This window comes from Bos indicus x Bos taurus, chromosome 22 (genome assembly GCF_003369695.1).
Source record: "Bos indicus x Bos taurus breed Angus x Brahman F1 hybrid chromosome 22, Bos_hybrid_MaternalHap_v2.0, whole genome shotgun sequence".
Taxonomy (NCBI): domain Eukaryota; kingdom Metazoa; phylum Chordata; class Mammalia; order Artiodactyla; family Bovidae; genus Bos; species Bos indicus x Bos taurus.
Window position 1 is genome coordinate 17,581,826 of NC_040097.1, and position 26,915 is coordinate 17,608,740.

General features: G+C 44.0%; 1 protein-coding gene across 7 annotated transcripts in view; it reads left to right on the forward strand.

Annotated features, from left to right (window-relative positions):
* The window catches only part of FLNB (filamin B), a 139,702-nt gene that overhangs the window by 52,365 nt on the left and 60,422 nt on the right, over nucleotides 1-26,915 (forward strand). For all 7 annotated transcript variants that reach the window (XM_027522759.1, XM_027522761.1, XM_027522762.1 and 4 more), the window contains exons 2-11: nucleotides 7,328-7,576; nucleotides 9,728-9,825; nucleotides 12,257-12,404; nucleotides 18,143-18,261; nucleotides 19,079-19,156; nucleotides 20,272-20,434; nucleotides 21,018-21,215; nucleotides 23,808-23,945; nucleotides 25,685-25,811; nucleotides 26,777-26,913. In XM_027522759.1, the coding sequence (XP_027378560.1) occupies nucleotides 7,328-7,576; nucleotides 9,728-9,825; nucleotides 12,257-12,404; nucleotides 18,143-18,261; nucleotides 19,079-19,156; nucleotides 20,272-20,434; nucleotides 21,018-21,215; nucleotides 23,808-23,945; nucleotides 25,685-25,811; nucleotides 26,777-26,913 (1,455 nt within the window). The remainder of the gene's footprint in view (nucleotides 1-7,327; nucleotides 7,577-9,727; nucleotides 9,826-12,256; nucleotides 12,405-18,142; nucleotides 18,262-19,078; nucleotides 19,157-20,271; nucleotides 20,435-21,017; nucleotides 21,216-23,807; nucleotides 23,946-25,684; nucleotides 25,812-26,776; nucleotides 26,914-26,915) is intronic.

The following is a 26,915-nucleotide window of genomic DNA, read 5'->3' on the forward strand; positions in this document are numbered from 1 at the left end:
TATATTGGTTTGGGTCCGCAAGAGCAGAGCTGAAGCGTCTCCCTTGTAACTCAGTTTCCCTGCCGAGCAGCCGTTCTGCGTGGAGGACTTGCCAGATGAAGGGCCAGGGTGGGGATTTTAGAGTCTCCAGTCCCGAGGGTGCCACGGAGGCTGAGTCAGTCATGGATGAGGCAGAGGGGACTAATGCTCCCGCCCCGCCTCCTGCTTGCACCTCCCAGGTCCTGAGCTGTCTCTTTCCGCGCTATTTACCACGTTCTTTCCCTGGAGCCTCAGCAGTTTGGGGGTGGTGGGAATGACTGGGGCCAGATCAGAAGGCCTGCTGCACTCCCCTCCCAAGCTCAGCTGCTCACTGGCCATGCAGCCCGGGGGTGCGGCCTGTGCCTGTGCACAGTCTCCTCATCTGTAGAGTGAGAGTCATAACTGTGCCTGCCTCGTGAGAGTGGTCATGACATCACGTGTGTTCAGAAAAGTCAGGAGGATAAGAGTTTGGGCTCTGGGGAATTCCATAATTTTTCTTGCTAAAATGATGCATAAATACATTTTCATCAGTTAACATTACTATTACAGAAGACTTTAGAAAATATCTATATAGCTTGATGACTTTATGCACTGAAAGAAATAGTTCTGCTTTATCCTCTTTCTCTTTAGAGTAGTATTGATAATAAAAATAAACACTGGGTTTTGATATCTGAGAAGAAGCATATTGTAGTTCCTGAATGGGAAAGAAAACAGAAATCCTTGATAGGAATTTTTTTTTTATGCCAGCATGTCCTAGATCAGCTATTCCCTGGTAACTCAGTAGGTAAAGAATCTGCCTGCAGTGCAGAAGACCCAGGTTCAATCCCTGGGTCAGGAAGATCCCCTAGAGAAGGAAATGGCAAACCCCTCCAGTATCCTTGCCTGGATAATCTCATGGACAGAGGAGCCTGGTTGGCTGCAGTCCATGGGGTCACAAAGAGTCGGGCATGACTGAGCGACTAACAGTATCAGCATCTGAATTTAAAAAAATAAAGAGTTTGGGCTCAGAGCGCAGCAGAGAGAGCTGTGGTTAAATTTAGGCTCTCCTATGTCATTTTCGGGAGACACCTCTGTGAGCCTCTGCTTTCTCATCTGTAAGATGGGGTTAACTGCAAAAGCCATCCTGTTAGGGTGGCTGTGAGGGTCACATGAGGCAATGCCTGTGGCCCAGAGGAGAGGTCTGCAGGGGGGCTGCTGTCCTGCTTTGGCTGCTGTTGATGTCAGGAGAGGACGTGTTTAGAAGTCTTTCTCGGGTCTTTCCTCCTGCCCGTGCTCCTTGCCTTGTGGGCTTCCCTCTGGGCTCTGCACAGGATGAACAGTGACAAGCTGAGCTGGAGTTAAAGGTGATGAGGGCCTCCATTCACAGCCAGCGTTTATTATTTCAGCTGGATGTGTTCTCAGAGCATTTGTGGCCGGAAGCTGTGAGGGAGGGACAGACGCCTCCATGCTGAGGCCTTTCCAGCTCACGCTGGGGTTTACCCACACCTCCCAGTGGCTGAACTCTGGGCTCCTTGACTCGGGGCTCAAGCTCAGGAGTCCCTGCGGCCCTTGTCCTGCTGGCCACTCAGGAGAACTGTGAAGCGGCAGTGGGATGACTTAACGCAGGGACCTGAAGTTTTAGGGTCAAAAAGCTAGTTTAGATGCGCTGCTTTGACCATTTTGGAGCATCTTTCCATGTTTCCTTCTTTCTTTTACCTTTCTAACAGGTTAGATTCCTTGTTATAACTTCTTAGGGATTTCCTACTAATAGTAAATGGGAAGAGACTTACTGTCTATAAACCATCTTGTTTAGTTCAGTGTGACTTCATTACTGAATATAAAATAATCCTCAAAAGTGGTAACTTTTCAAAAATGGCATTGAAAAGAAAACCCACTGGGATAATGCAGATAGTTCCCCAACCGGGGATCAAACCTGGGCCCCTGGCAGTGGAAGCACAGAGTCCTAACCACTGCACCATCAGGAATTCCCATAAATGTAACTTTTAAATAAAAGATACCTCTTAATCAGAAAGTAGGTGTTTCGGATAAATTATGAAGCAATGCACTATCATAGTACCTAAGATCTGAAAGTCCACCCAAAACTGTGTACCAAAATAAAAATAAGATGTTTATGGAATACTGTAATTTGTTCTAATTATTCTCAGCAAAAATTGTCCAGCAAGTGAGAAAGAACAGAAGGAGTAGCTGGCAAATTAGAAAATTTGACGTCTAAAGTGACATGCAAGAAATGTTTTATGGACATGTAGGTGAAACCTCGAAGCGGGGATTTTGAGAAGGTTTACTCTGTTCTGCTGCAAAGAAATACTAGCCACCATTCCTCATGCCATGCCCAGGGCAGACATTGCTAATCTGCACAGTGATCTGTGTCTCTATATTCCTCGTGCCTTGTTCATGGCAGGATTACTAAGCCACTTCAGCAGCCTTTCTCACTGAATCCAGATGGGGCCTCAGCACCTTTCTCAGCTCACCTCATGTGCCGACACCAATGACCACTCTTGGTCTACTGAATCTTCTCGTGAAAAATTGCTAGCATGAAAAGGCCTTCTGAGTGAACTCTCTTAACTGAACCCTGACGCAGGGATGTGTAAAACGTGTTCATTCAAACAGCTCCTTTGTCATCCTTGAGTAGTTCATGAGTAAGAAACAGAATCAGAAATCCAGCTGACCCCCATGCCCCGATCCACCCTTATTTTCATTGTGGTCTATATTTTATCTTACTGACATAAATGGGAATAGGCCCCTGTGACTTCAGGTCTTCAAAGCCCAGAGCATCTTCTTATTATAGTCAAACTGCTGTGACAAAGAGCTTTTTAGAAGAATACAGTGGATTTTTTTTTCAGTCTTTAGGTTGGTGGGATACCCTATTCTGGGACCCAGGTTGCTTCCATCACCTGCCTGGCCTCTTTTAGGACAGGTCCCGTTCAGTGACTGTGATGCTGGCCTGAGAGGAGGCCCACCCGCTGCCCAAGGCTACGTGACTTGAGACAGAGTGTATCAGACACAACTGAAGGATCTGAGCACACACACATGGCCTTGATGAGTTGTCCCCAAGAGCACATTAGAAGGAGGTTTCCTGAAACCCCTACCTGTCCTGGACTCCTTCAGCCACATGTCATCTGCTTCTGACCTGGCAGCCGGCTGCACTGTGACTAGTGAATGCCTTGCTGTCCTTATAAGGGATGGTGTCCCCCCCAGGCCTCTCCTCCTGGGTCGCCACTTCTGACACCCTGGCAACAGCTGGGAGAGAAGGTTGACATCATGAAGGTAGCAGGAGTATTGATGGTTGTGTGGGTCCACACACCTCTACTTGTAAGAATAGAGAGAGGTGAAACAGCACCGTCTTTCTGACCCAGTGGGGACTTGTCCACAAAGGAGGTATTTCTCAAATGCTGCTGAAGATTGCCTAAGAGGAGCTGGTTTCTGTCCTCATATCTGCACCCATTCCAAAATGCTGCTTACCAGGCCTGGGGAACTGACGTGCTGAAAGGATGTGTAATAGATGGGGTTTAACTTTCTAGCTTTAAAAAACCCAAAAAACAAACATAAAAGCACTAACACGACCCTCACTTACATATAACTCAGGCTAATTTGAAGTAGTTGCAGAAGGTATGTTCACAGAAGGTGTTTGTGGCTTGAGAGCTAGTGTTGTCTCGAGCCATTTATGTGGGGACTGTGATTGGCTGGATCTGGGGAGGAGAAACTTGTGGCCAGTTACCAACCCGATCTAAGCAGATTATAGGAGCTTGGGCGTTGCCTTATTTTATTCCTAAAAGAGGCTCAGTAACTCAGAAGGTGGAATGCTGCCCAAGAGGCTTCCAGCTGACCTGGCCCTTGCCTCTTTTTACGTCTCTGCTCCATGTTTACACTCGGCATAAACATCCCAGAGCACGCTCACGGCTGCAAATTCTGTAGTCAACTGTGATGGTTACACAGGGACACTGTGACGCTGTGTAGCATTTCATTTTCAAGGCGCAGGGAGTCTCCTATTTCATGTGGGTGGAAATGGGGGAGGCCTTTTGGGCAAGTCGCCATCTTTTTATTGTTCCAAGAGCTCGGTGAAGCATTTGAACTCTCACCTGTCAAAATCACTTTTGGAATGAGGACCGCTCTCCTTCCAGCTTCTTAGAATAGCAGAACGAAAGTATCATTTATCCCAATGAGACCTTAATGGGGGCTTTCCCGGTTGAACACCCACCTTGAATTCATTGGAAACAGACGTTCTGGGCATTGTACATTTCATAAATTTGACTCCGACATTTACTGGGTCATATTTCCCCCAAAATCGTTTTGGAAAAGACTCATGTCTCATTCCTTTAAACCAACATGTGTAAGCTGGGTAAAAATAGAGCAAACTGGTTTCATGTTTTGATTTATGGATGAAATCTGCAAGTTTGCATTTGTAAAGCAGTTAGCACATCACTCAGGAAAGTTTGAGCTTTGCACATTGATGCCCGTGGCTGGGTGACACTCTGACCTGTTAGATACTGCCTGCTGCAAGATCTGACCCCGCGTGTTACACTCGTTTCCCTGATTAGCAATAAGTACGCATACTCTCTGCTTCTATCCCCTCCCTTCCCCCCATAAAACTGCTCTGTGCTCTTTAAGTTGAATAAAGGAAGTGGACATGGAAAATTGTTTGACCCGATTTTTTTTTTTGCCATCCATAGGTAGTAACTCACTAATCAGTAGCACTTTAAAGACAGACTTGTAACAGGGCATCTAATCCAAAAATCTCAGTTATGGTCAAGGACTGGCAGTTGGTCCAGGAGAATGAATTTGAGCATCCAAGGATGCTCATATGGAGGGTTCAGTGTTTCATGCAGATCGCTGCTCCTTTATTGACCACAGGACCTCAGAAGCAGAGCTGCCATTGTGGTTGCACAGACTGGGCAGCTGTACAGGGCCCCATACTCACAAAGGTTCTATGTGCTTGGTTTCATGCTCTGCTGTTGCCGTCTTGATATTCTTAATGCTTCTGGACAAAGAATCCTGCATTTTCATTTGTTACTGGGTCCTGTGAATTATCGGACAGTCACGTGTAAACGTTAGTCGTACAGTTCATCGTGTAGAAAATCGCTGGGTACCTTAACTTTGAATGAGGATCACTTACATTCAGTGCGTCTTACCAGCCCTTAACTCTGTCATTTTATGGGATCAAGTCTTGTTGTGACTAAATCTGTAACCATGAAATTACCTTTGATTTCTGTGGGTTTGGGTGTGGGGTTTTAAGAGGGTTTTTTTTTTTTACCTTTGTAAGAGGACATAACAGTAAACAGTTTGATTAAAAACAAGAAATACCCACCCTTTCAGTTTTGAATGGCATGCCATTTACTCCTGCAGAGCATGTGAGTTTATTTTTCATGTGGTTGCAGTTGAGTTTCATTCAGTGAATTTTGATGTGTGCTTAACCAACATTCAGGTGGCTTGCGGTCAGTGGGTGGGAGGGACAGGGCGTGGGGAGCTGCAAGATGAAGAAGCTCAGTTACTCCCCGTCCGGTGCTCACAGCCCTGGGGGTTGGAGGAGGCTGAGGGTAGAGTGGTCCTTGCCGTAAGAGGACCCTGGTGTGGTCACACATAGGCTGGTGGGAGTGAAGTGCACTGTTTGTAATAGATATGGCCCTTGAATGGTGCCCCAGGGTTTATCCTGCAGGAGGTTAGGGTAAAGGGCCTTCCCATCAAAGGGGATACAGAACAGGTGGAGATGTCCAGGGGGTTCAAAGCAAGATGTGCTTCAGGAATGGGAGTCTTTGAGCCTGGATTGTAGAGGGTGGTGGGTGATGGTGACAGAGGTAGAAAAGCAGGTAGAGGTTATGTGGGTCTGTCAAGGTGCTGAATGTTTAAAGAATTTGACTCTGGGCAGTTGGTGAATTGGGAGGCATATAGGTACCCTACCAGAAGGATGGGTCTGGGTTCTGTGAACAATGGTGGAGTTTCATGGCTGTTGAGGAATCAGAGGGGAGGAGGGGCTCCATATTTGGGGGACAGTGTAGAAAAGGATTTGCCAAGAGGTAGGGAGGGAATTGTGAGAACTGCACCAAGGCTTTGAAGGAGAGTCCAAGAAGGTTCTGACATTTTCACTTTGGGGTCCTGGCAGAATGGGGGATTGCAACAGAGGTTGTTTGGTGGGAAAAGGTTATAAGACATGGAGAGACAGACAGACAGATAGTTATCTTGGAGATAATGTTTGAATTTTGGTGGGTGTAGTTGGAGGTTGGATAGAGTCACAGGGAAGCCAAGGGGAGTGGGAAGTAGAAACAGTTTCAGTGAGAGTTCCAGGAGGGGCTGGCCAGTGGCAGGGCATGTCCTGTTAAGCTGGGAAATGACTAGAAAGGGGGCCATGCCTTTGTCTAGTCACCTGTCCTCCTGGCAACACTTTGCTCAACTGTTAGTGACTTCCTTTTATGAATGACTAACTTGTCAGAGAAACAGAGATGAACATGATTGGTAACACCTAGTATTGGTGAGATTTGAGGGACAATGGCCTCTGAAATCTGTAGATGGGTGTGTAAACAGAAGCAACTTTTTTTTTTGTCTGTACCAAGTCTTAGTTCTCTCATGTGGTATCTTTTTAGTTGAGGCATGCAGAATCTAATTCCCTGACCAGGGATCAAACCTGGGCCCCTGTATTGAGAGAATGGAGTCTTAGCCGCTGGACCGCCAGAGAAGTACCAGAAGTATCTTTTTATAGGGAAAAGATATCTGTGACATTGTGATTAGTGAAAAGAAAGATTTCAAGACTGATCATGTAGTATAATGTAAATTCAGGACAACAAACACACATACGTGTATACACAGTCTGTTAGCTGGCATACTGCCTGGTTAACAGGAATGCAGCCACCTCTTTTCATTGTCTATATTTCTGAAATGATTTCTTGAAATTAAAAAAAAGATTTTTTATAATGGAAAATTTCAAATGCATCTAAAAGTAGAAACAATGGGGGAGCTTCCCTAGTGGTCCAGTGGTTAAGAATCCACATTTCCAGTACAGAGTGTGGGTTTAATCCCTGGGCAGGAACTGAGATCCCATCATCTGTGCGTCAAAAAAAAACCAAAACAGTGATCAAAACTAGAGACCACAGAATAATGTGTTCTTACGTACTCATGATCCACTGACACCAGTTAACAACATTTTGGAATTTTATCATCTCTGCACCTCAAGTATTTTGAAACTGATGCCAGCATGACATCCTTTCACTCTTAAATAGCTCAGTGTGGGTCTCTAACAGTTGAGGCTTTCATTTACTTTCTAAAAAGACTGATTCACACCTGGGTGGCTAGAGGCTTGACCCGCCTGTGTTTCTCTGCTCAGACAGCAAAGCCATCGTGGATGGGAACCTGAAGCTCATCTTGGGCCTGGTGTGGACGCTCATCCTCCACTACTCCATCTCCATGCCCGTGTGGGAGGATGAAGGAGACGATGATGCCAAGAAGCAGACGCCAAAGCAGAGGCTGCTTGGGTGGATTCAGAACAAGATCCCCTACTTGCCCATCACCAACTTCAACCAGAACTGGCAAGACGGCAAAGCCCTGGGAGCCTTGGTAGACAGTTGTGCTCCAGGTAAGTGCCCATGGCTGCCAGAGCCATCTCTTCCAGAGTGGGGGGATTGTTGACCCCTAAATCACCTGGTTTTCAGTGGGAAAGCTAGGTTTGCTGTGACTGCTGTATTTGTCCTGGTTTTTAGCTGATTGCAAGGTATCTAAAGGAACTAAAAATGGCTTCATTTGCCTTCTGATGAAAAGTCGTACAAGACTTTCCATAGACTTGTTTGAGCATGGAGTTATTTACCCAAATTCTGAATGAAGGCCTTCATGCTCTAAGCAGACCTCGAGTGTAGCTTCCAGACCCCAAGTCCTGCTTCTTCCCCGGCTTCCCACAGTGGTGCCTAGTTTCCCGTTGGCTTCAACATGTGCCCTATTAGGTGGTTTGGCATGAAAATCTAAAAACATTTATTGAGTGGAAAGTACCCGTTTTTATCAACCACTGGGTTGACTATATATGGCTTTCTACTCCCTTTTCTTTCTGCATTGCTGTGAAATAGTTCTTGGTCAGAATCCAGTTGGAGCCTTTTCCACCCTTGATGGGCTCCTCTTTTCTGAGTGGTTGAATGTACACCAAGGTAGTAATTACCCTCACTGGAGGGTTTAGATTGATGAGTAGAGTTTGCTGTTACACTCAATAGAAAAAACAGAGCTTGTGTTTGTGTGCACCTCCAAAATTGTTTTTAATAAAAAATCTACTCTAACAATCATATTTTTGATTTACTGATTGCTTTGTATATGCTGGGCACATTAGTATTAACTAAGCTAGTGGTTCTCAATGAATACAACTAGCTGGTGTCAACTGGAGAGAGGGAAGGAGGATGGTCCCAGTCCCCAGTCTTCCTTGAGAGCCTGTAAGCTGTGCCATCCAGAAGTAACTAGAAGCTCAGCATTAGTTCATTTCCCAGTGCCCTTGTCCTTACTTTCACCCAAAGACACATTTTAGGATGCCTCTTTCCAGTTTAAACCTGGGGATTTTTAGTCCAATCCTGTACTTCTTGTGCGTACAAAGATTTTGAGATGATTCTAGATTTAGATCTTTGAGCAAGTGAATGTTTTAAATGTACAGGATCCTAGTCCAGTCTTTGTAGCTATATCCAGGCTTGGAATTTTGATATTGTAACTTATAATAAGAAATATATGTTTGGTCTTTGTCACCTTTCCTGGCACAGAGCTCTTAAAACCCTTGAAATTTACCAGGTGGTGTCTTTCAACCATGCCTGAGTTTATTAATGAGGTAACTTTTGGAATGCCCTTAAGGATGGGGGCTGGATGTTAGGGGAATCAACCAGTGATTAGAGGATTGGAACCTTTGCCCCTGTCTCCTGACCTCCAGGAAGGGAAGAGAGGATAAAGACTGAGTTAGTAACTAACATTAGGTGATGTGATCAGTGCATGTAATGAAGCTGCCATAAAAATCCCTGAACTACAGGGTTTGGGAAGCTTCCAGTTGGTGAACGCGTGGTCCTGGGAGGGTGGCATGCCTGAAAAGACATGGAAGTTCCTTGCCCCTTCTCCCACCTGCCCTATGCATCTCTTCCATTTTATAAGATCCTTTATAATAAACCAGTAACCCAGTAAGTAAACTGTTTTCCTGAGTTCTGTGAGCCACTCTAGGAAATGATCCAACCTGAGGAGCAGGTGGTAGGAACCTCTGATTTGTAGTCAGAAGCCCAGCTCTGAATGAGTTAGGGGTCAGGGAATCTTGTGGAACTGAGCCCTTAACTTGTGGCTTCTGATGCTATTTTTAGGTAGATACTGTCAGAATTCAGTGAAATTATAGGACACTCAGCTGATGTCAACCCAACACATTTGGTCACCAGAGCAGAGAAATAGGAGTGTGATGTGTCAAAAAAATTTCACTTCCTAAAAGACACCAGGCCCAAATGGTTTTATAGGCTTTGTTTGTTTATTTATACCACCCCGTCAAGGAATGGATAATCTCTATCTGAATGCAAGAAGAACAACCGGAAGAAGTCTCAGCTCAGGCAGAGTGATTTCTACCCTGGTGTAGTCATACCCATGATACATTTGGCCCAGAAAGCATACAGTTCACTAAGATTTTTGGAAGAAACTGTTCTCTCAAGAGACTGAGTTTAGTTTAGGCACCGAGTTGCTTTCACCTCTCAGTTAGTTAACACCAAGAGCATCTTTTGTGTGCTGTTAACAGGTCTTTGCCCAGACTGGGAATCCTGGGATCCACGAAAGCCTGTGGATAATGCACGAGAAGCCATGCAGCAGGCAGACGACTGGCTAGGCGTCCCACAGGTACGTGTACAGCATGCATGTCCCACCAAGCTGCTTCCTCTGATGCCCTGTGCATGCCTCGTGGTCTTGCAGGCAGTCTGACCTCCCCAGTGGTCAGCTTTCAGGGAGCATTGTCTGGGGCCCTCTCCCATCTGTCTCAGTTTATCCATTTTAATAGATTCTCATTGACTTAGATACTTGTCTGTCTGTCTGCTCAGTCGTGTCCGATTCTTGGCGACTCCAGGGACTGTAGCTGACCAGGCTCCTCTGTCCATGGAATTTTCCAGGCAAGAATACTGGAGTGGTTTGTCATTTCCTACTCCAGCCAATCTTCCCAACCCAGGGATCAAACCCACATCTCTTGCATCTCCTTTACTGGCAGGCAGATTCTTTATCACTGCACTGCCTAGGTACATGTAGATTCCCTAAAAATCTTTACTGTTACATGTGACAGATTTTCTAGTATATTTCTTTTCCAAAGATCACAGAGGCCATGTTTGGAAGCCAGACTGCAAATCTTGACCTTAACCATAAGAAATTGCCAATATTTGACCATTTTTCAGCTATGAAACATTTGTAAATCCAGTATCTTTAAGAAAGTCACTTAGAACTCTTAAAGAAATGTAAACCAAGATAATCTGCCATTAATGGAAATCGTGGGAGAATTTGTATTGCCTGTAATCCTAACACAGGAATATAACAAGGGAACTTAGAAATTGAATATGTCCTGGACACCATCTGCTGTAGCCACGTTGCTTAGTTGAGGTCCAATCTTCTAAGCCCTCCAAGGAGTTTAAATAGCATCTCCTGACATCATGACTCCCATGTTCAAAGACTCGGTCAAGAAAAGTTATGGGTAGCCCGTGCCAGGCAATGAATGACCTCATTACAGACTCTTTTAAGGTCTTAAGTTGGTATTCAGAGCTGAGGTCAGTGTATTTGTATCAGGATCCCTTGGAAGGTAGAAAATCTTGCCTGTATTTCTTTGGTTTGGCTTTGGCATCATGTCTCTGCTCCAAGGCCCATTCCTTGGCTCTTCCACCTTCAAGAAGTTGTATGATTTGTTTTTCATCTCCCTTTAAACCGAAATCCATCTCCTTTTGGTGTTCATGTGATTTTGGCAGTGTGTAAAATTGTTGAAGGAGCTGCCTAAAAGAAATGCCAAATCAATGCACATCCTGCATTTTGCGGAATGTATTGGAGGCAAGTGTACAAACCCAAATAGCTATCTTGTTGCCGCAGGCTAATTATCAGAATATTTCCTGTTTGGGCTTTTTTTTTTTTCTTTTACCATGGAGTGGGAGAAGCTGGGCACATAATGTTGTTCATCTGAATTTGGTTGATCTGGTGCATGAGAGACTTCTGTTACTCCGAAGAGGTATGGTTTACTGGGTGCAGGTGCAGGAGAACTTGTTTTTGCTATTTAGGGCTGGATCAAGTGGTGGAACTGGGGCTATGACACCTTTAGGGAGTCCACCTATTTAGCAAGGATCTAGTCTTGCTCCTAAGCTGAATGTCAGGAGAAATTTTCCCCTTTCCTATTTTGAAAATGGCTTTAAACGTATTGAGACGTGTCTTAGCTCAGGCTGTTTTAACAATACTATTGACCAGGTGGCTTAGACAACAGACATTTATTTATTTCTCAGTTCTGAAGGTTGGGAAGTCCAAGATAAAGGTGTGCCAAGAAATTAGGTTCTTGGTGAAGGCTCTCTTGCTGGCTTGCACACAGCTGCCAGCTGACTTCTGGCTGTGCCCTCAGGTGGTGGTGAGAAACTGAGCACAGGCCTTTCTTCCTCTTCTTGTGAGGGCGCCAGTCCCATCGTGGGGCCTCCACCCACATGGTCTCATCCAGACCTACTTACCTCCCAAAGGCCCCACCCCCTAATACCATCACACCCGGGGTTAGGCCTTTAACATATGAATTAGGGGAGGACACAAGCATTCAGTCTGTTTCTTAGACCACATATCTAATGTCATTGCATTATCTCATTTTGGTTTTATTTATTTATTTTTTTTTAGTAGGATCTGAGTAAATAGAAATGTAGACACTAGATAAAAGAGTAAATATTTTGGCAATATGCTTTAATCCCATGTGTTCTTGTTTCTTCTTCTGCCTTACTTGATAGAGATTAGTCTTTCTGGAAAGGAGAGTGGGTAGCCTTTTTTGTGGGGAGGTTTGAACCTCTGGAAATTACATACAGAATTGTCTGGAGAAGGTCTTTAGCTTCCAAAGGTAATGGTGACACTTCTAAAAGGTTTTTTTTTTTTAAAAAAAAAAAAACAACACACAAAAACTAATCTTGGCATGCCAGTTTGATGCAGTTTCACTTTATTGAGAAGCTGACTCAATGTCTTTATACTTGTAGTTGTTAGTTTAAGAGATGTTTGCAAAAACGTCAGTACTTGCAAAGTGCTATGTTCTGGGTGTTCATCTACCCTGTTATTATTCTAGGTCATCACTCCTGAAGAAATTATTCACCCGGATGTGGATGAACACTCAGTGATGACTTACCTGTCCCAGTTCCCCAAAGCCAAGCTCAAGCCTGGAGCTCCCCTTAAACCCAAACTCAACCCCAAGAAAGCCAGGGCCTATGGTAGAGGTAAGCACTGGTCATGTCGGATTCGAGGCTTGTCCTCTGGTCTTGATTATTCATTTTTATTTGTGTGTTTATTTAAATTTGTTTATTTTTAATTGGAGGATAATTGCTATACAATATGCTGTTGGTCTCTGTCATATAGCAACATGAATCAGCCACTGTGGTCTTGATTATTCAGGATCGAGAATGTGTAAGCTTAATATTTAAAGACATCCCAGGCCTCCTTTGTCAGATAGCTTTTTTTTTTTTCTTCTTTACCTAAAGGTCCTTGTGTTTATTTCCATCCTTTTCTGTCTTGTGAATCTAGGCTTCCAAGAACAGTGCTACTTTAATGTAATGGAGATGGATGAGTTTATACTTTGTGATTTGGATGCAGTAACCCTGAGATAAAGAAAGGGCTCTTCCTTCCATTTTTCAGATGAGCAATCAGAGGCCCAATCCACAAAGGAAAGGGGACGTTGGCGTGGAGGGAGAAGGTGAATGGGGAGGTCTCCCAGATTACCATGGTGGGGTGTAGCAGGAGCCTGGGTCTTCTGACTGCAGATTCATTTCTCCTTTTGGTTATGTGAAAGCTCTGCAGGTTTCCAGATGCAGTGGGAGCTATTGTTAACCCCTGGCAGATACTTCCTTACTAAGACATCCTGTTTATAATCTCCCAGCCAGCTGCCAGGAGTGTTCTGCTCGAAACGTTAGAGTAGGTCAGAGGCATTCTGAGGAATTTGGTTTTCTGGTTGGCACCTGACTTCAAGCCTGTTAGCTTTTTTTACAGAAAACAGTTGCATTTCAGCCCAGTGTGGTTTCTGGTAAAAATTAGTACAACAGGATACAATTTATTCTCTTTTCTGTGGTGAGGGGGAAGAGTACATTCTATTTTCATAATTGCAATTAGGGTAACACACACACAAAGTATTTCCCATGTTTTCCCAGATTTCCTATAATCTGCCTATTGCTCTTAACATTCTAATGTGTTCTCTTGCTATGTGTGTGTGTGCATGTGTGTGATTGTTGAACTGTTCAAAAATATATTGCAGGCATGGCAACATTTTGCTCCTCAGAACTAAGCAAACCTTTCCTAAGGATAGAACATCCTCTTATGTAACCATAGTATTCATTATCACACATAAGAAAATAGGACAATAATTTCATAACAGCTCATATGCAGTTTATAATTAAATTTCTCTCTTGTCCTACAGTTGTCTGTTTTACAGTTTTTCTTGTTTTACACACCGAGATCTGATTAAGACTCACTTTCTACATTTGCTTGTTACTTTATCTGAAACTCTTAATCTAGAATAATTTTCCCTAACTTTCTTTTCTTCTTTTTTTAAATGGCATTGACTTTCTAAAAATGTAGAGCACGTGTCTATCCACTCATTCCCTTTGAAGTTAGCAGTGCCCTACTTGGCATCAGCTTAGTCTTGAAATGACACACGACCAGGGCAGTGTGCTGAGTGTGCGCTGTTGTAGCCCCATTCTTGTCTTTTTCAGCATGATTAAGAGGACAGAGAGTTCTGGAACAGACCTACTTGCCATTTGAAGTCCTTTTGGCAATGAAGTGGGCTCTGTGCCATCATTTGTGTTATATCGAGACAGGGGACTTTGTTCAAAGCTGTACCCACAGTGCAGTCGAGTGAAGGTTGGCACGTCCCTGCATGCTTTAAAAGTGCTCTCTCTAAGCCATAGTCAAAGACGCTGGCAGGAATAAGGAATCTGATTTGAAAGGTTATGCTTCCCTTAAAAAGGCAGAAAAGTTGCAAACAGCCAAACCTCTTTGTCAACAAAATTGGTCAAATGGATTGAATCTAATCAAGGCATAAAGTGCTTGTTTGCAATAAGCTTATCGCTGGTGTCCAGTTTCCCTGTTGTTAATGTGAAACGGTTTCCTTTCACAGTGCTGTTTTCTAGAAAATGACCTCTTGTTGCAGCTAAGGAATGTGGCTAGTCATTGCCATTTCCTTCGTTTGACTCTGTAAGTTTTATATACTTAGGGAGGAAACACACACACACACATATATGTATCTTTTGTATTTTTGTACCATGGTAAAATGCCTATAACATAACATTCACTAATTTAACTCTTTTTAGGTGCACCTAAGACATTAAGTATATTCGTATGTTCACTGTGTTGTGAAACCATCACCTCTCTCCATCTCCAGAACTTTTTGCATCTTCCCGAATTGAAACTCTGTATCCACTAAACGCAACTCTCCATCCCCACTTCCCCGGGCCCTGGCAAGTGCCATTCTGCTTTCTGTTTCTATGTTGTTGTTGTTGTTCAGTCACTGAGTTGTGTCCAACTCTTTGCAACCCCATGGACTGCAGCTCAGCAGGCTTCCCTGTCCTTCACCATCTCCCCGAGTTTGCTCAGACTCACGTCCCTCGAGTTGGTGATGCCATCCAACCATCTCATCCTCAGTCGTCCCCTTTTCCTGGCCTCAGTCTGTATCTATGGCTTTACCTCTTCTGGGTACCTTGTAAGTGGACTCACACAGTATTGATATTTGCCCTTTTGTGTTTGGTTTACTGTATGTAGCATAGGGTTTATAAGATTCATTCATGTTGTTGCATGTATAAAAATTTCACTCCTTTTTCAAGCTGAATAATATTTCGTTGTCTGCATATTCCACATTTTGTTTTTCCATTTTTCTGTTAGTGGACATTCAGGGTTTTTTAATACCTTTTAGCTATTGTGAATAATGCTGCTGTGAGCATATGTATACAAGTATCTGAGTCCCTACTTTCAATTTTGGGGGGATATATGTACAAGTGGAATTGCTGGATCATATGGTAATTCTATGTTTAATTTTTTTGTTAAGTAGAAAGACAGAATGGTCATTTTAGGGAACAGGGCCACATGTGAGGCCACGTGGGCAGCACCTTAGGTATTACCTTGTCCTTGATGAAACAAAGGGGAGGGGCAATTTGTTCTCTCCTGTGTGGCCATGTTGCTTTGTTTCTGCTGACAGAACCAAGACCTAGAGAATGTTTCATCTTCTTTAAAGAATTGGTGTTAACCAAGTTGCAGTTACCAGCTGGTCAGCATTTGCAGATCTGTTCACTGAGACCCATTGACTGGAAGGAGGGAAGGCTGGCGTGATATGAACCTACAGCCACAAGCAGGCCTTTGTGATGGGCTCCCTGGCAGGGTTCAGCATGCTGAAAGCGTGTATCCATGGGCAAGCAGAAGCCTTTAGTGAAACCTGTGTTCTGTATGGAGCATCCACTGCATAGGAAGCCCTCAGCACGTTTAGTTCTGAGTAATCCTAGGGAACAGTGGTTTCTCTGCACGGGAAACATTGTCTCTCAAATAGATGTGGTTCTGCTTCCTAACCAACCATGGTTAGCCAGAGATGAGCCCAGTCTCCGGCCTTGGATAGGCTGACTCTGCAGGCTGTTGGAGTTACATGGAGTGGGTATTTATAAATATTTATAAATATTTTAAGTGCATGATCAAATCTCTGTTAAATGACATAATTGTTATATAAATTTTAAGCAAAAGAAAAAGTTAGAAAGCAACAATTCAAAGTCCTATTTCTTAGCTGCTAGCCCCATTTTTTCCCTTCAGAGTTGGAGGTATTCCTTTCTAGCCATTTTTCTATGCTGAAATAAGTTCAAACTGTATATTTTCTTCAATTTGCATTTTTTTACCTAACAGGATATGTTATATAACTATCTAATCACCAGTTTTTCTTAAATTATTTATTAGAAAGCTAATATACATCCAGCTATAGTAACAAATGACCCAATGTCTTCAAGCAGACCAATGGGAAAGAAAAGAAGAGATGAAGAGAAATCTAGGGAGTACATGAGGTTTGAGAGGTTTAGCAACCAATTGTAACATGTGAACATTATTTGGTCTTATTTAAACTGTTAAAAAAAATTTATTAGACTTTTTTTTAAGATCCAAAATATTTTATTTATTTATTTTTGTGATACTTCTAAGACACTTCTAAGACTTTGAACACTGAAAATTTTATGTTATTAAGGAATTCCATTTGATATTATTAAGGAATTATCTTTATTTTTTGATGTGGGCATTCTAAAAATATCTTCTAAAGATACGTAGTGAATATTTATGGATGAAAACTAAGAGGACTAGGGTTTGTATCCAAATAATACAAGAGGAGAAAAGAGGTGAGAATGAAGCGGTGAAACAAGATAGGCTGTGAGTTGACAGTAGTTGAAGCTCAGTGATAGGTACGTGGGATTCATTTTAATATCTCTCTTTGTCTGTATAGGTTGAGGATTCTCCATAATAATAATAATAAAAACTTTTAAAAAAGTAATACTTCTGGGAAGATGGAGTAGAAGTACTTTTTCTAATGCTTCCCACTAAGTGCAACTAAAACCCCTGGGAATTTTCTACAGGGTAAATGTAAGGAGTCTCAGAAAGAGATTAAGGCAAAGCAGCTAGAGATCCTGGGTCTGAAGACTGGCACTGTAGTGAATTCCTTGAATGGTTGAAAAATTCCTAAATTTGGCAAAAAAAAAAAACAGAACATAAATCTACAGCTTCAAGACACTGAGAGAAACCCAAGCAATTTCGCTCCTTAACATTTAGCCAGAGGAATAAAAGCTTAACATTTGCACACAGTCCTGCGTATGAATGTTTATAGCAGCTTTATCAGTAATAGACAACTGGAAACAACCCAGATGTCCTTCGCTGGGTGAATGGTTAAACAAGCAGTGGTGCGTCCATATCGTGGAATATTACTCAATGGTAGAAAGAACAGGCTTCTGATACAGGCAGCATCCTGGATGAAACTGCAGAGAATGATGCTTGTGGATAAAGCTAATCCCCAAAGGTTATGTAATGTGTGATTCCATTATATGACATTTTGAAAATGATAAAATTAGAGATGAAGAGCAGATTAGTACTGTGAAGGGTTACAAAAGGGATGGCTATGAAAGATCGCTATGAGAGTTCCCTGTGGGGTAGAAATGTTCTGTATCTGGATTGTGCCGTGACTTGTGATATTGTACTAGAGTTTTGTGGGATGTATCCATTTGGGAAACTAGGTAAAGGGTATTATTAATTCTTACACTTGTATGCTACTCTATCTCAAATTAATTTGCTCAATCATTCAACTTACAAATTTAATTTAAAATAAGTTCAATATTTAAAACATTTTAAGTAATACAAAAATGATCTTTAGGGAATTCTCTAGTGGTCCAGTGGTTAGGACGTGGAGCTTTCACTGTGATGATCTGGGTTCAGTCCCTGCTCAGGGAACTAAGATCCTGCAAGCTTCATGGTTCAGCCAAAAACAAAACAAAACAAAAATGGTCTTTAACAAAAAATGAATCACACTTTGTCTTCTTCCCCAAGGCAAGCCCTACTTCTAGTTCCCACATCATTTTCACAGTCACACAATGTAGCCTTTTGACTGAAGTTCTCTGAATATTTCAGAACTGAATATTGCTTAAATACCAAGGGCAAGATTTGAGTTATTTTACAAAATTTATTTGGATGCATTGAGTCTTAGTTGTAGCATGTGGGATCTAGTTCCCCGACTAGGGAACAAACCTGGGCTCCTACACTGGGAGCATGAAGTCTTAGTCACTGGACCATGAAGGAAGTCCCCAAATTCATGAGTTTTTGACCTGATTATCCCCATCATGGTTTGTCACCATCTCCCACATGGCAGAAGCAGGAATGGGTTTCCTGTCTCATTTCCCTGAAGGAGACACTGTTGGGGCCTGAGCCAGTTTGTAATGTGCTTGTGTAAACCTGTGAACAGGTATCGAGCCCACTGGGAACATGGTGAAGCAGCCGGCCAAGTTCACCGTGGACACAATCAGCGCCGGGCAAGGTGATGTCATGGTGTTTGTTGAGGACCCAGAAGGGAACAAAGAGGAGGTATGTTGGAGGAGGCTGCCTCTCCTGTTAGTATCCCATGGAAACTTTGGCCCTTATAACAGGGCCAGGAACTAGTTGTGTCTCTATTTTTCTTATTAAAGCTCGAAATAAAAGCTTTTTTTTTTTTTCTTTAAAAAAAAAAAAAAAAGAATCCTGAGTCTTATAGCAGTTAAATTCACTTGCCTAAGGGTTGTGTTTAAAGTATCATATAAATTGATACCCAAGGACACACATTATATAATACAATAAAATATTGCATTTAACTATTGTTACTGATAAAGTACAGTCCAGTAGCAATACTGATTCCCGACGCTTTCCCCATGCTGATCATCCTCTGGTTCCTCCCTCAGGACCTCTGCACATACTGTTTCTTCTGTCTGCCTATCTTCTTGAGACTGTATTTTATTCCTAGCGCTGAGCACCATCTGAAGTCCTACGTTTATTGGTGTGACTGTCTGTTTCTCCCACTGAGGCAGGAATTGTGCCTGATTTATTTTTGGCACCTGTCCCTGGGCTTGGTGTTTCATAAGCTCTTAATAACTACTGGGCCAATAAAGGGTTAGGTTCCTAGCTTCATAGTCTCTCTCATCTGGAAAGGTAACAGCCCTGAGACGATGGAGGCCTGACTTGTGTGCTAATGTGACATGGTTTCCATAACTTCAGGCTGCTCCTCTCGGAGCTTCCTGCAGGAGTGGTGGGCCAGAGAAGAGCCAGGGCAGGTTCTTGGCCTGGCACCTTGCCATGGGCCCTTGGTGAGCACAGCACACTTTTACTCACACCGGTGCCTTCTCTAACTGTCACTCATCTTCCCTCCTAGGCACTCGTGACCCCTGACAGCGATAAGAACAAGACATACTCTGTGGAGTATCTGCCCAAGGTCACTGGACTGCACAAAGTAAGATAAGACATCATGGCCTTTGCTTGAATGCTCTCTGTGCTTGCTTTGATAGATGCAGAAGAAGCGTGGTTTTCTTAAGTTCGCGTCTATTTATCATCTATCTATCTATGGTTGCACTGGATTTTCGTTGCTTCTTGCAGGCTTTCTCTTGTTGTGGCAAGTGGGGGCTTCCTCCAGTTGCGTTGTGCGGGCTTCTCGTTGCGGTGGCTTTTCTTGCTGTGGTGCGTGGGCCCAGTTGCTCCATGGTACGTGGGATCTTCCCCGACCAAGGGTTGAGCACTGGCAGGTGGACTCTTCACCTTCGGACCATCTGGAAAGTCCCTTAAATTCTCTTCTGATTTCTCTTTCTGTTTATACAAGTATCCATGTTCATTGTCAAAAATCTCAGATCCCTGTGAATCAGACTTGAGATAATCGCTACTCCATGCAGATTGGTTCAATTCCATTAAATTCTTTGCAGTGTCGTAAGATTTTTCTGACTCCACTGAGATGACTAATAACTGGAACTGCAAGCCTGGCGTGTAAATGCTGAGCTATGGGCTCTTTGTCTTTAGCGCTTCCTTCAGTATCGGTCTTCACAGTGCTCCGGAGGCTTTGTCAGCATCAAAGCCTGGATGCGGAGAAGGCCAGCTGACTAGAGTGGAGGCCAGTGGCCCACCCAATCCGATAACCCTAAGAATTTAAAAGATGAGGACTTCGACTCAGAGTTTAGATAGAAATCTATCTTATGTCTCAAATCCATGTATCTGAAAATGGTCTTGTTCCTGTGAAAAATACTTTGACTCTTAGATTTGAAATCCTACATGATATTCCACAGGGACAGTGGTCCCTTTTGCAGCTGCCTTAAAGAATCTGGTGTCTAGAGACTGAAGTGCTTGTGCATATGCCACTATAGAGGCTAGTCTAGGCATGTCTGGTGTGTTTTAGTTGGCTAAAGGCCTGATGTCCCAGGCCCAGCTGTGTGGTTGGTAGAGTCGGATGGGAGTCCCACTGAGGCTGCTTCCCCAGAGCTCCTGGTTCCAGGACCTTTGTGTGTATGATCAGGAAGATGGAGGAGGAGGTGGTCTCACCGAGCAAGAAGTGATGATGTCTCCCCTGCCTGTCATTTGTAGGTCACAGTCCTCTTTGCAGGACAGCACATCTCCAAGAGCCCATTCGAGGTGAATGTCGACAAGGCCCAGGGAGATGCCAGTAAAGTCACTGCGAAAGGCCCAGGCTTGGAAGTTGCCAGCAACATCGCCAATAAGCCCACCTATTTTGACATCTACACAGCAGGTACACCTCTCCTCTTCCAGAGCCAGAGATAATCCTTAGAAACCTGAGATGCTGGACTTTTTGTCTTTTGAATCAACAACAAAACTACAAAATTGCTTTTTCAAATGTGTTGGTTATATTTCTAGATTTTTCAAAACCAGCTTTTCTTCTCTAAAATCTCATATTCAATCTTAACTTTGATTATTAATAATCAATTTCTGACTTGACTAAATTAATACTCCAAAGAGACTAAGGTTTAACAATCATCTCTTGGACCAAATTCTATGCAAGGTCCGGTGGGAAGGAGGGGTAAGCAAAGGAATGAATAAAACACAATTCTTGAATTTTCAGCTTTCTTTTCAATATAGAAATTTTAGGAAATAGGGATTGTGGGAAAATGAAAGTTGGTTATGACCCTCCTCCCCATAAGCAACTTTCCTTTCTCCACCTTCCTTATTTCTGCTAGGAAACAGGTCTGGGTATGCATCTTCTGAATGCCTCTCTGTCTCCTGTGGTTTGCATTTTATACCTGCTTTTGCTCTCACCAACAGGGAACTTTCTAGAGGGCGACTTGGACTCATGGCCTGTTCTCTCTTTCTCCTAGGTGCTGGCGTGGGCGACATTGGTGTGGAGGTGGAGGATCCCCAGGGGAAGAACACCGTGGAGTTGCTCGTGGAAGACAGAGGAAACCAAGTGTATCGATGTGTGTACAAACCAATGCAGCCTGGCCCCCACGTGGTCAAGGTTTCCTTTGCTGGGGACACCATCCCCAAGAGTCCCTTCGTTGTTCAGGTTGGGGAAGGTGAGTGCTGGGGTAGCTGACCACCTCTGGTTCTGGCATTCAGGCTGGCTGTGCATGACAGGGCCCAGCACTGAACTCAGACTTGTCATTTTGCTGCCAGGGCCCCTTTGGCAGGAAGTATCCTCAAGACATTAATACTAGTGTCTACTTTGTCCTCAAGATACTAACACTAATAGCTTCCTACACGCTGTACAGTGACCTAAGTGCTTTACTTATATTAACCTGTTTAATCCGCCCCCAAAACACGTCTGCTGGGATTCATGGTCCTTACTGAGAGATGCAGGATGGAAGCTGTGTGAGGAGAGGGTGTCTGTGGCTGAGGTTAACAGCAGGGACATGGCAGGTCCCCCGTGGCCTCTTTTACTGGCTGTCAGGCAGATAGCATGACAGCAGCTAGTCACGACACCAGCCACGGTGACCCAGGGGCTGTTGCTGTTCCCCGTGGGCGCCTGAGACACTGAGGCTTAGGTGTCGTAAGGTATGAGTATGGACTAGACCAGTGGTCCCCAACCCCTGGAACCGAGCTGCACAGCAGGAGGCGCGCGGCAGGCCAGGGAGCAAAGTTTCATCTGTGTTTACAACTGCTCTCCATTGCTTGCATGACTGCCTGAGTTTTCCCATCTGTCAGGGCAGCAGCAGCATTAGATTTCTTATAAGAGCATGAATCCTACTGTGCTTGAATCATCTCCAAACCACTCGCCTCCACCCTGGGCCATGGAAAAATTGTCTTCCACAGAACTAGTCCCTGGTGCCCAAAAGGGTTGGGGGCCGCTGGACTAGACGTCAGTAGGAATAGAACCGTGGTCTCTGTCAGCTCCTTAACTCCCGCTGCAGCCAGAAGCATGCATTTTTCTCTAATGTTAGACTCTGTCCTTCTGACTTAGTTACTCTCTTTTTTTACCCCCAACTCTGCTGCCTTTTCTAACCAGTACTTGCCTTTCCTGTTCTGTTCTGTGCAACTGCGTCTGCAGACCTGGCTTCCTCTTCTGAATCCTGCCTCTTGGCCAGCCTGGAGCCTGAAGCTGCTGGCTTCCTAGTCGAAAGCACTGGGCCAGAGGCATCTCACTGGGTAAGGGCTGGTTGGGTGGGCATCTCTGCCAGTCTTTGTGCTGCCTCCGGTGTCCACCGGGCCTGTGTTCTTCATGACTGTGGGAAATTGCAGTGCAGGTGTTAGCCCCACCTGTCTGGCCAGACCCCAGACTCACTCTCTGATTACATCTACACATCTCTAGGTCATCTCAAGATGCTGGAAAATCCGGTAGTTTCCTTCAAACTTTTTAGTTCCATTTAGTGTTTATATGAACTGAGCAGTTATCCTGCTGATGTTGAGACTCTTGCCCATACTCAGGATTTCCATGACTTTTATTTTTTTAAAGATACATTTAAACCTTCCAGGGGAAGTCCTGTCATCCTGTTGTGACTTATTTCTGGTATGACCAACTTCTCTCCCCTTGACAAGGGAAAAAATAAACGTATTCAGAAACAGAACTTCATTTGACACAATGCAAGAAAGAATATTGAACAGCTTTCCTAGTTTTAATGATGTTTTCTGACTTCCTTTCACTTGTAGATTACTTTTTTCATTTCTGGCATATCCATCTATCACTTGTACTAGTTAATACTTAATAGAGTTTTTCTGTTGATGTACTGACCCTTCCTTCCTCCACTTAAATGATTTTATAATAAACAATCTTGTCTTCTGGAGTCTGTGACACCCTAGTGTATAGAGGGAGCCTGTCAAATATGCAGTGTCAGGTTTGGAAAGGAACCACCTGACATTTTACCCATTAATCTCCCATTTCTGTATTTAATAAGGTTGCTCATGTTACCAAAAAAGTCCCAGGCACATCGATGTCTTTTATCAACCTTCGACAAACCCCATGGAATCGTTTTGTGAACCTCTTATGTAGGAATGTTAGAAGCTACCTTTGCCCTAGACTTACAAGTTTAGGTTTTTTAACTGGATCCAGAAATCAAATTGAGAGTGGAGTTTACTCCTAATTATAGAGTAGCCGCCTGCATTCCAAGGACCTTGTAACAGCACTGATATGTTTGCCTGCCTTGGTTGAGGTGGGGTTGATCTGGTCTCTTTTTGCACCATCCTCTGGCTCTTCCTGTGGAAGAGAACAACATTTAGACTTTTAGAAACGACTGATCCAAAGTTTGGAACCAGGTCAGATGTTTTCAAGTGCTACATTTTCCAAGTAGACCTGAAAAAGCCCAGTCTTCCCAATTACTGGACCCTTGAGTATGGCAGTGAAGTTTGAGCAATGTCCAACCCCAGGTCTTAACTCTCTTTTACCACGGAGAGGATAAATGCCAGGATTCAGCAAATACCAGGAGTCCAGCGAATTCATGCTGTGCGCTCCTGCTTTCTTTGCCAAAGTAACTTTTCCCCAGTCCCTGGACAAAGTTATATTGTGTCTTTATTTGCTAGCCTGGTGTGCTCCCTGAAGGAGACCCCTGGTCTCGGGCAGCTGCTGCACACTGCAAAGCAAACGTTTTCTTGGCGGGTGGCTCAAAGTTACCTTGGCTTACTCAACTCAGACTAAAGAATAAAAGGTTAAATTGATGTCGAAACTGTGCTTGCAGCCTGCAATCCAAACGCCTGCCGGGCCAGTGGCCGAGGCCTGCAGCCTAAAGGCATTCGCATCCGAGAAACTGCAGACTTCAAGGTTGACACCAAAGCTGCTGGAAGTGGAGAGCTCGGCGTCACCATTAAGGGTCCTAGTAAGTGCTCCTTTGCTTCCCTGTCTCAGTGTGATTTCAGCTTGACAGCCATGACATATGGGTCTCATCACACAGCCAGTTCTGATCAATTTATCCCAGAGAGCTGTGTCAGAGATTGGAGGCTCTCTCTGCTCATGTAGAAGGAAACTGATTGTTTAGTAATGTCTGCCCTGGATGTGGGAACAGTGTTGGATTGACAGCCTCACATTATGTTAGGATTTCCGGAAAAAGAAATAAATATTGGACCTGGAACAGCAACATGAAATGGCCCATTTTTTTTAATCTGAGGAAACCTAGGCTCAGAGAGGAAGGGTCTTGTCCACAGTCACAAAGCTTTTAAGCATCTGAGCTGGAATTAGCCTGATCTCCAAAGCTGGAATAAGCCTGATCTCCAAAGCCAGTAATTTACCCCTCTACAGGTTACATTTTATAGACAATGAAATTATGGCAGATACCTAATTACTTTGATGAGTGCTTATAGAAGGAGAATAAATTCCCTACGATTAAGTCTTCTCCGTAGATAAATGCCACCTGTGGAAGAGTGCATTGCACCTTGCAACTCATTCTCGCTCTTTCTTGAGAAAGGAGACAGGGGAACAGGTATCTACTCTCTTCATGAGTTCCCCGCCCTGGGTCAGAGAAACAGCTCGACATTTTCCAGTTGTGAGTGCAGTAGCCTCGGCAGTTTTACTCCCAGGCTTTGTAAATCCTCGCTTCCTCTTCCGGGACTGTTCTCACTCCCCTATGTTCCTAACAGGCTGTGGCAGGAGTGTTCTGAGCTCCAGAAAGTTAATATTTGATCTCAGAGCACTGAGTTTTGGGGCAGCTGTGCCCTGAAGGCAGCCAAGGTTCTAGACTGCCCAGACCTGGAGTCAGGCTGCTCTGGGGCTGACCTCCCTCTTGGCTTGTTGCTACAGGAACTGAGGAGGCGTTCTTTTTTTTTTTTCTGACCTTGGATTCCTACTTGACTAAATGGCTTTCCCAGCCAAACCTCAGGGCTCAACATAAAACAAGTTCCTGCCTGATGGCTCAGTCTGGAGTTTGTGAGGTAGCCTCTGAAACCTGTCTTCTTGGAGATAGCATGCAAGAGCATTCTTGCTTTCATTGTCCAGCTTTAGTTGAAAAGGATATGCCAGGATCCTAATGCCAAATACTCATAAGCATTTACTCCTTCTACAATTTTTAAAAACTTTTCTTTGCCTTTTTTGTATTGGAATGTAGGCTTCCCCAGTGGCTCATTGGTAAAGAATCTGCCGATGCAGGAGACATTGTTGATTAACAATGTTGTTATATTAGTTTCAAGTATACAGCAAACTGATTCAGTTATACATACATATGTATCTATCCTTTTTGAAATTCTTTTCCCATTTAGATTATTATAGAATATTGAGTAGAGTTCCCTGTGCAATTTTTGTGGGCAGCTAAAAAGGATGGCTTTTTGATCATTGAAAAATATTACCTGCCTCAGGGGTTTAGGACCTCATAGGCCCCTCATACATGAGAAAGCTTTCTAAAGCCAGTGAGTTGGGAAATCTTCAATTTCCCCTTACTTTGAAGTAGACATGTGTCTGTTTTCAGCTTTGGAGTAACCTCCCAATTTGGGGTGGGGGAATCCCACACTCTGAGACCATCCACATGGTTTTATTTTGTGGCTGTTGCTATCTTTCTGTTCCTGTCTTATGGATTCTCGTTCTGAGTCTGGATGCCTATTGGAAAGACGGTGTGCTTCCTTCCCACAGAGGGTCTGGAGGAGCTGGTGAAACAGAAAGGCTTTCAGGATGGAGTCTATGCATTTGAGTATTACCCCAGCACCCAGGGGAAATACAGCGTCTCCATCACGTGGGGGGGACACCACATTCAAAAGAGGTGAGTCTCTAGCCGGAATTGTGTCATCTCCCAAGGCATGCTCGGCCCAGGACAGGCTTGTGGTGCTCATTTCCCAGGCCACAGGAGGGAAGGGGAGCTGCTCTGTCAAAAGCTTTTTTTTTTTTCTCTTTTTTCAGAACAGTACACAGTCATTTGGCCTGTTCTCAAATGCAGCAGAAAGTCGCTGTGGTTTCAGCTGCCTCGTTTCAAATCAAAAGCTGGCGGTTTAAAGCTGTGGGGAGGCAGACAAGCCAGGAGGAACAGTGATACAGAGCAAATGGGCTGTGTGTCTATACCCCTAATTTAAACAGATTCTCTTTCTTTCGATGTGTGCCTCTCTGTTCATGAATGCCATGGGTAAAATGGCAGGATCTGCTATGGTTGACATTAGAATCCTCACTGTGAGTGTGGTCAGGATGCGAGGGGCACAGTCTATAGCTCTGCCTTGTGGGCTTCACTTGCCTTCCCTGTATTCACATGCTTTCCAGCTTTCCTGGGGGCAACTTTAGGCTCTGAATAAATTCCATTTACTTCAAGAGATGTCTGTGTATATTTTAAGCTTCTGAGAATCTAAGCAATGTTTTTTAAATCTCCTGTGCCGAAGTTAAAGCACGTTTATTCATGTTTGAGATAAAGCATATTCAACCCAGTTTTTTTGTTTTAGCACTGGCAGCAGATGGAATGTAGGCACTCGCTTGGCCTTCCAGGGCTCACAGTCTGGTGTGAATACAAGGCAAATGACCAGGATAGTGCCAGGCAGTGTGGTTTGAAACAGTCCTATTACATGATATTGTTGACATAACAATGGTTGTGGGGGAACCTGTATGGAGGAAGGGCTTGGCTGGAGCTTGGGGCTGCAGATAAAAGGATAAGGCCAGTGGAAAGAGTGTGTATAAAGAGCTTGTGGTTGTATGTAGCCCTTTCTTTGCTTCTCTTTAATGCTTCCTCTGTTCCTTTCCTTCTAGCCCTTTTGAAGTTCAAGTTGGCCCTGAAGCAGGCATGCAGAAAGTCCGTGCATGGGGACCTGGCCTCCACGGCGGGATTGTTGGGCGGTCAGCGGACTTCGTTGTGGAGTCCATTGGTTCTGAAGTGGGGTCTCTGGGT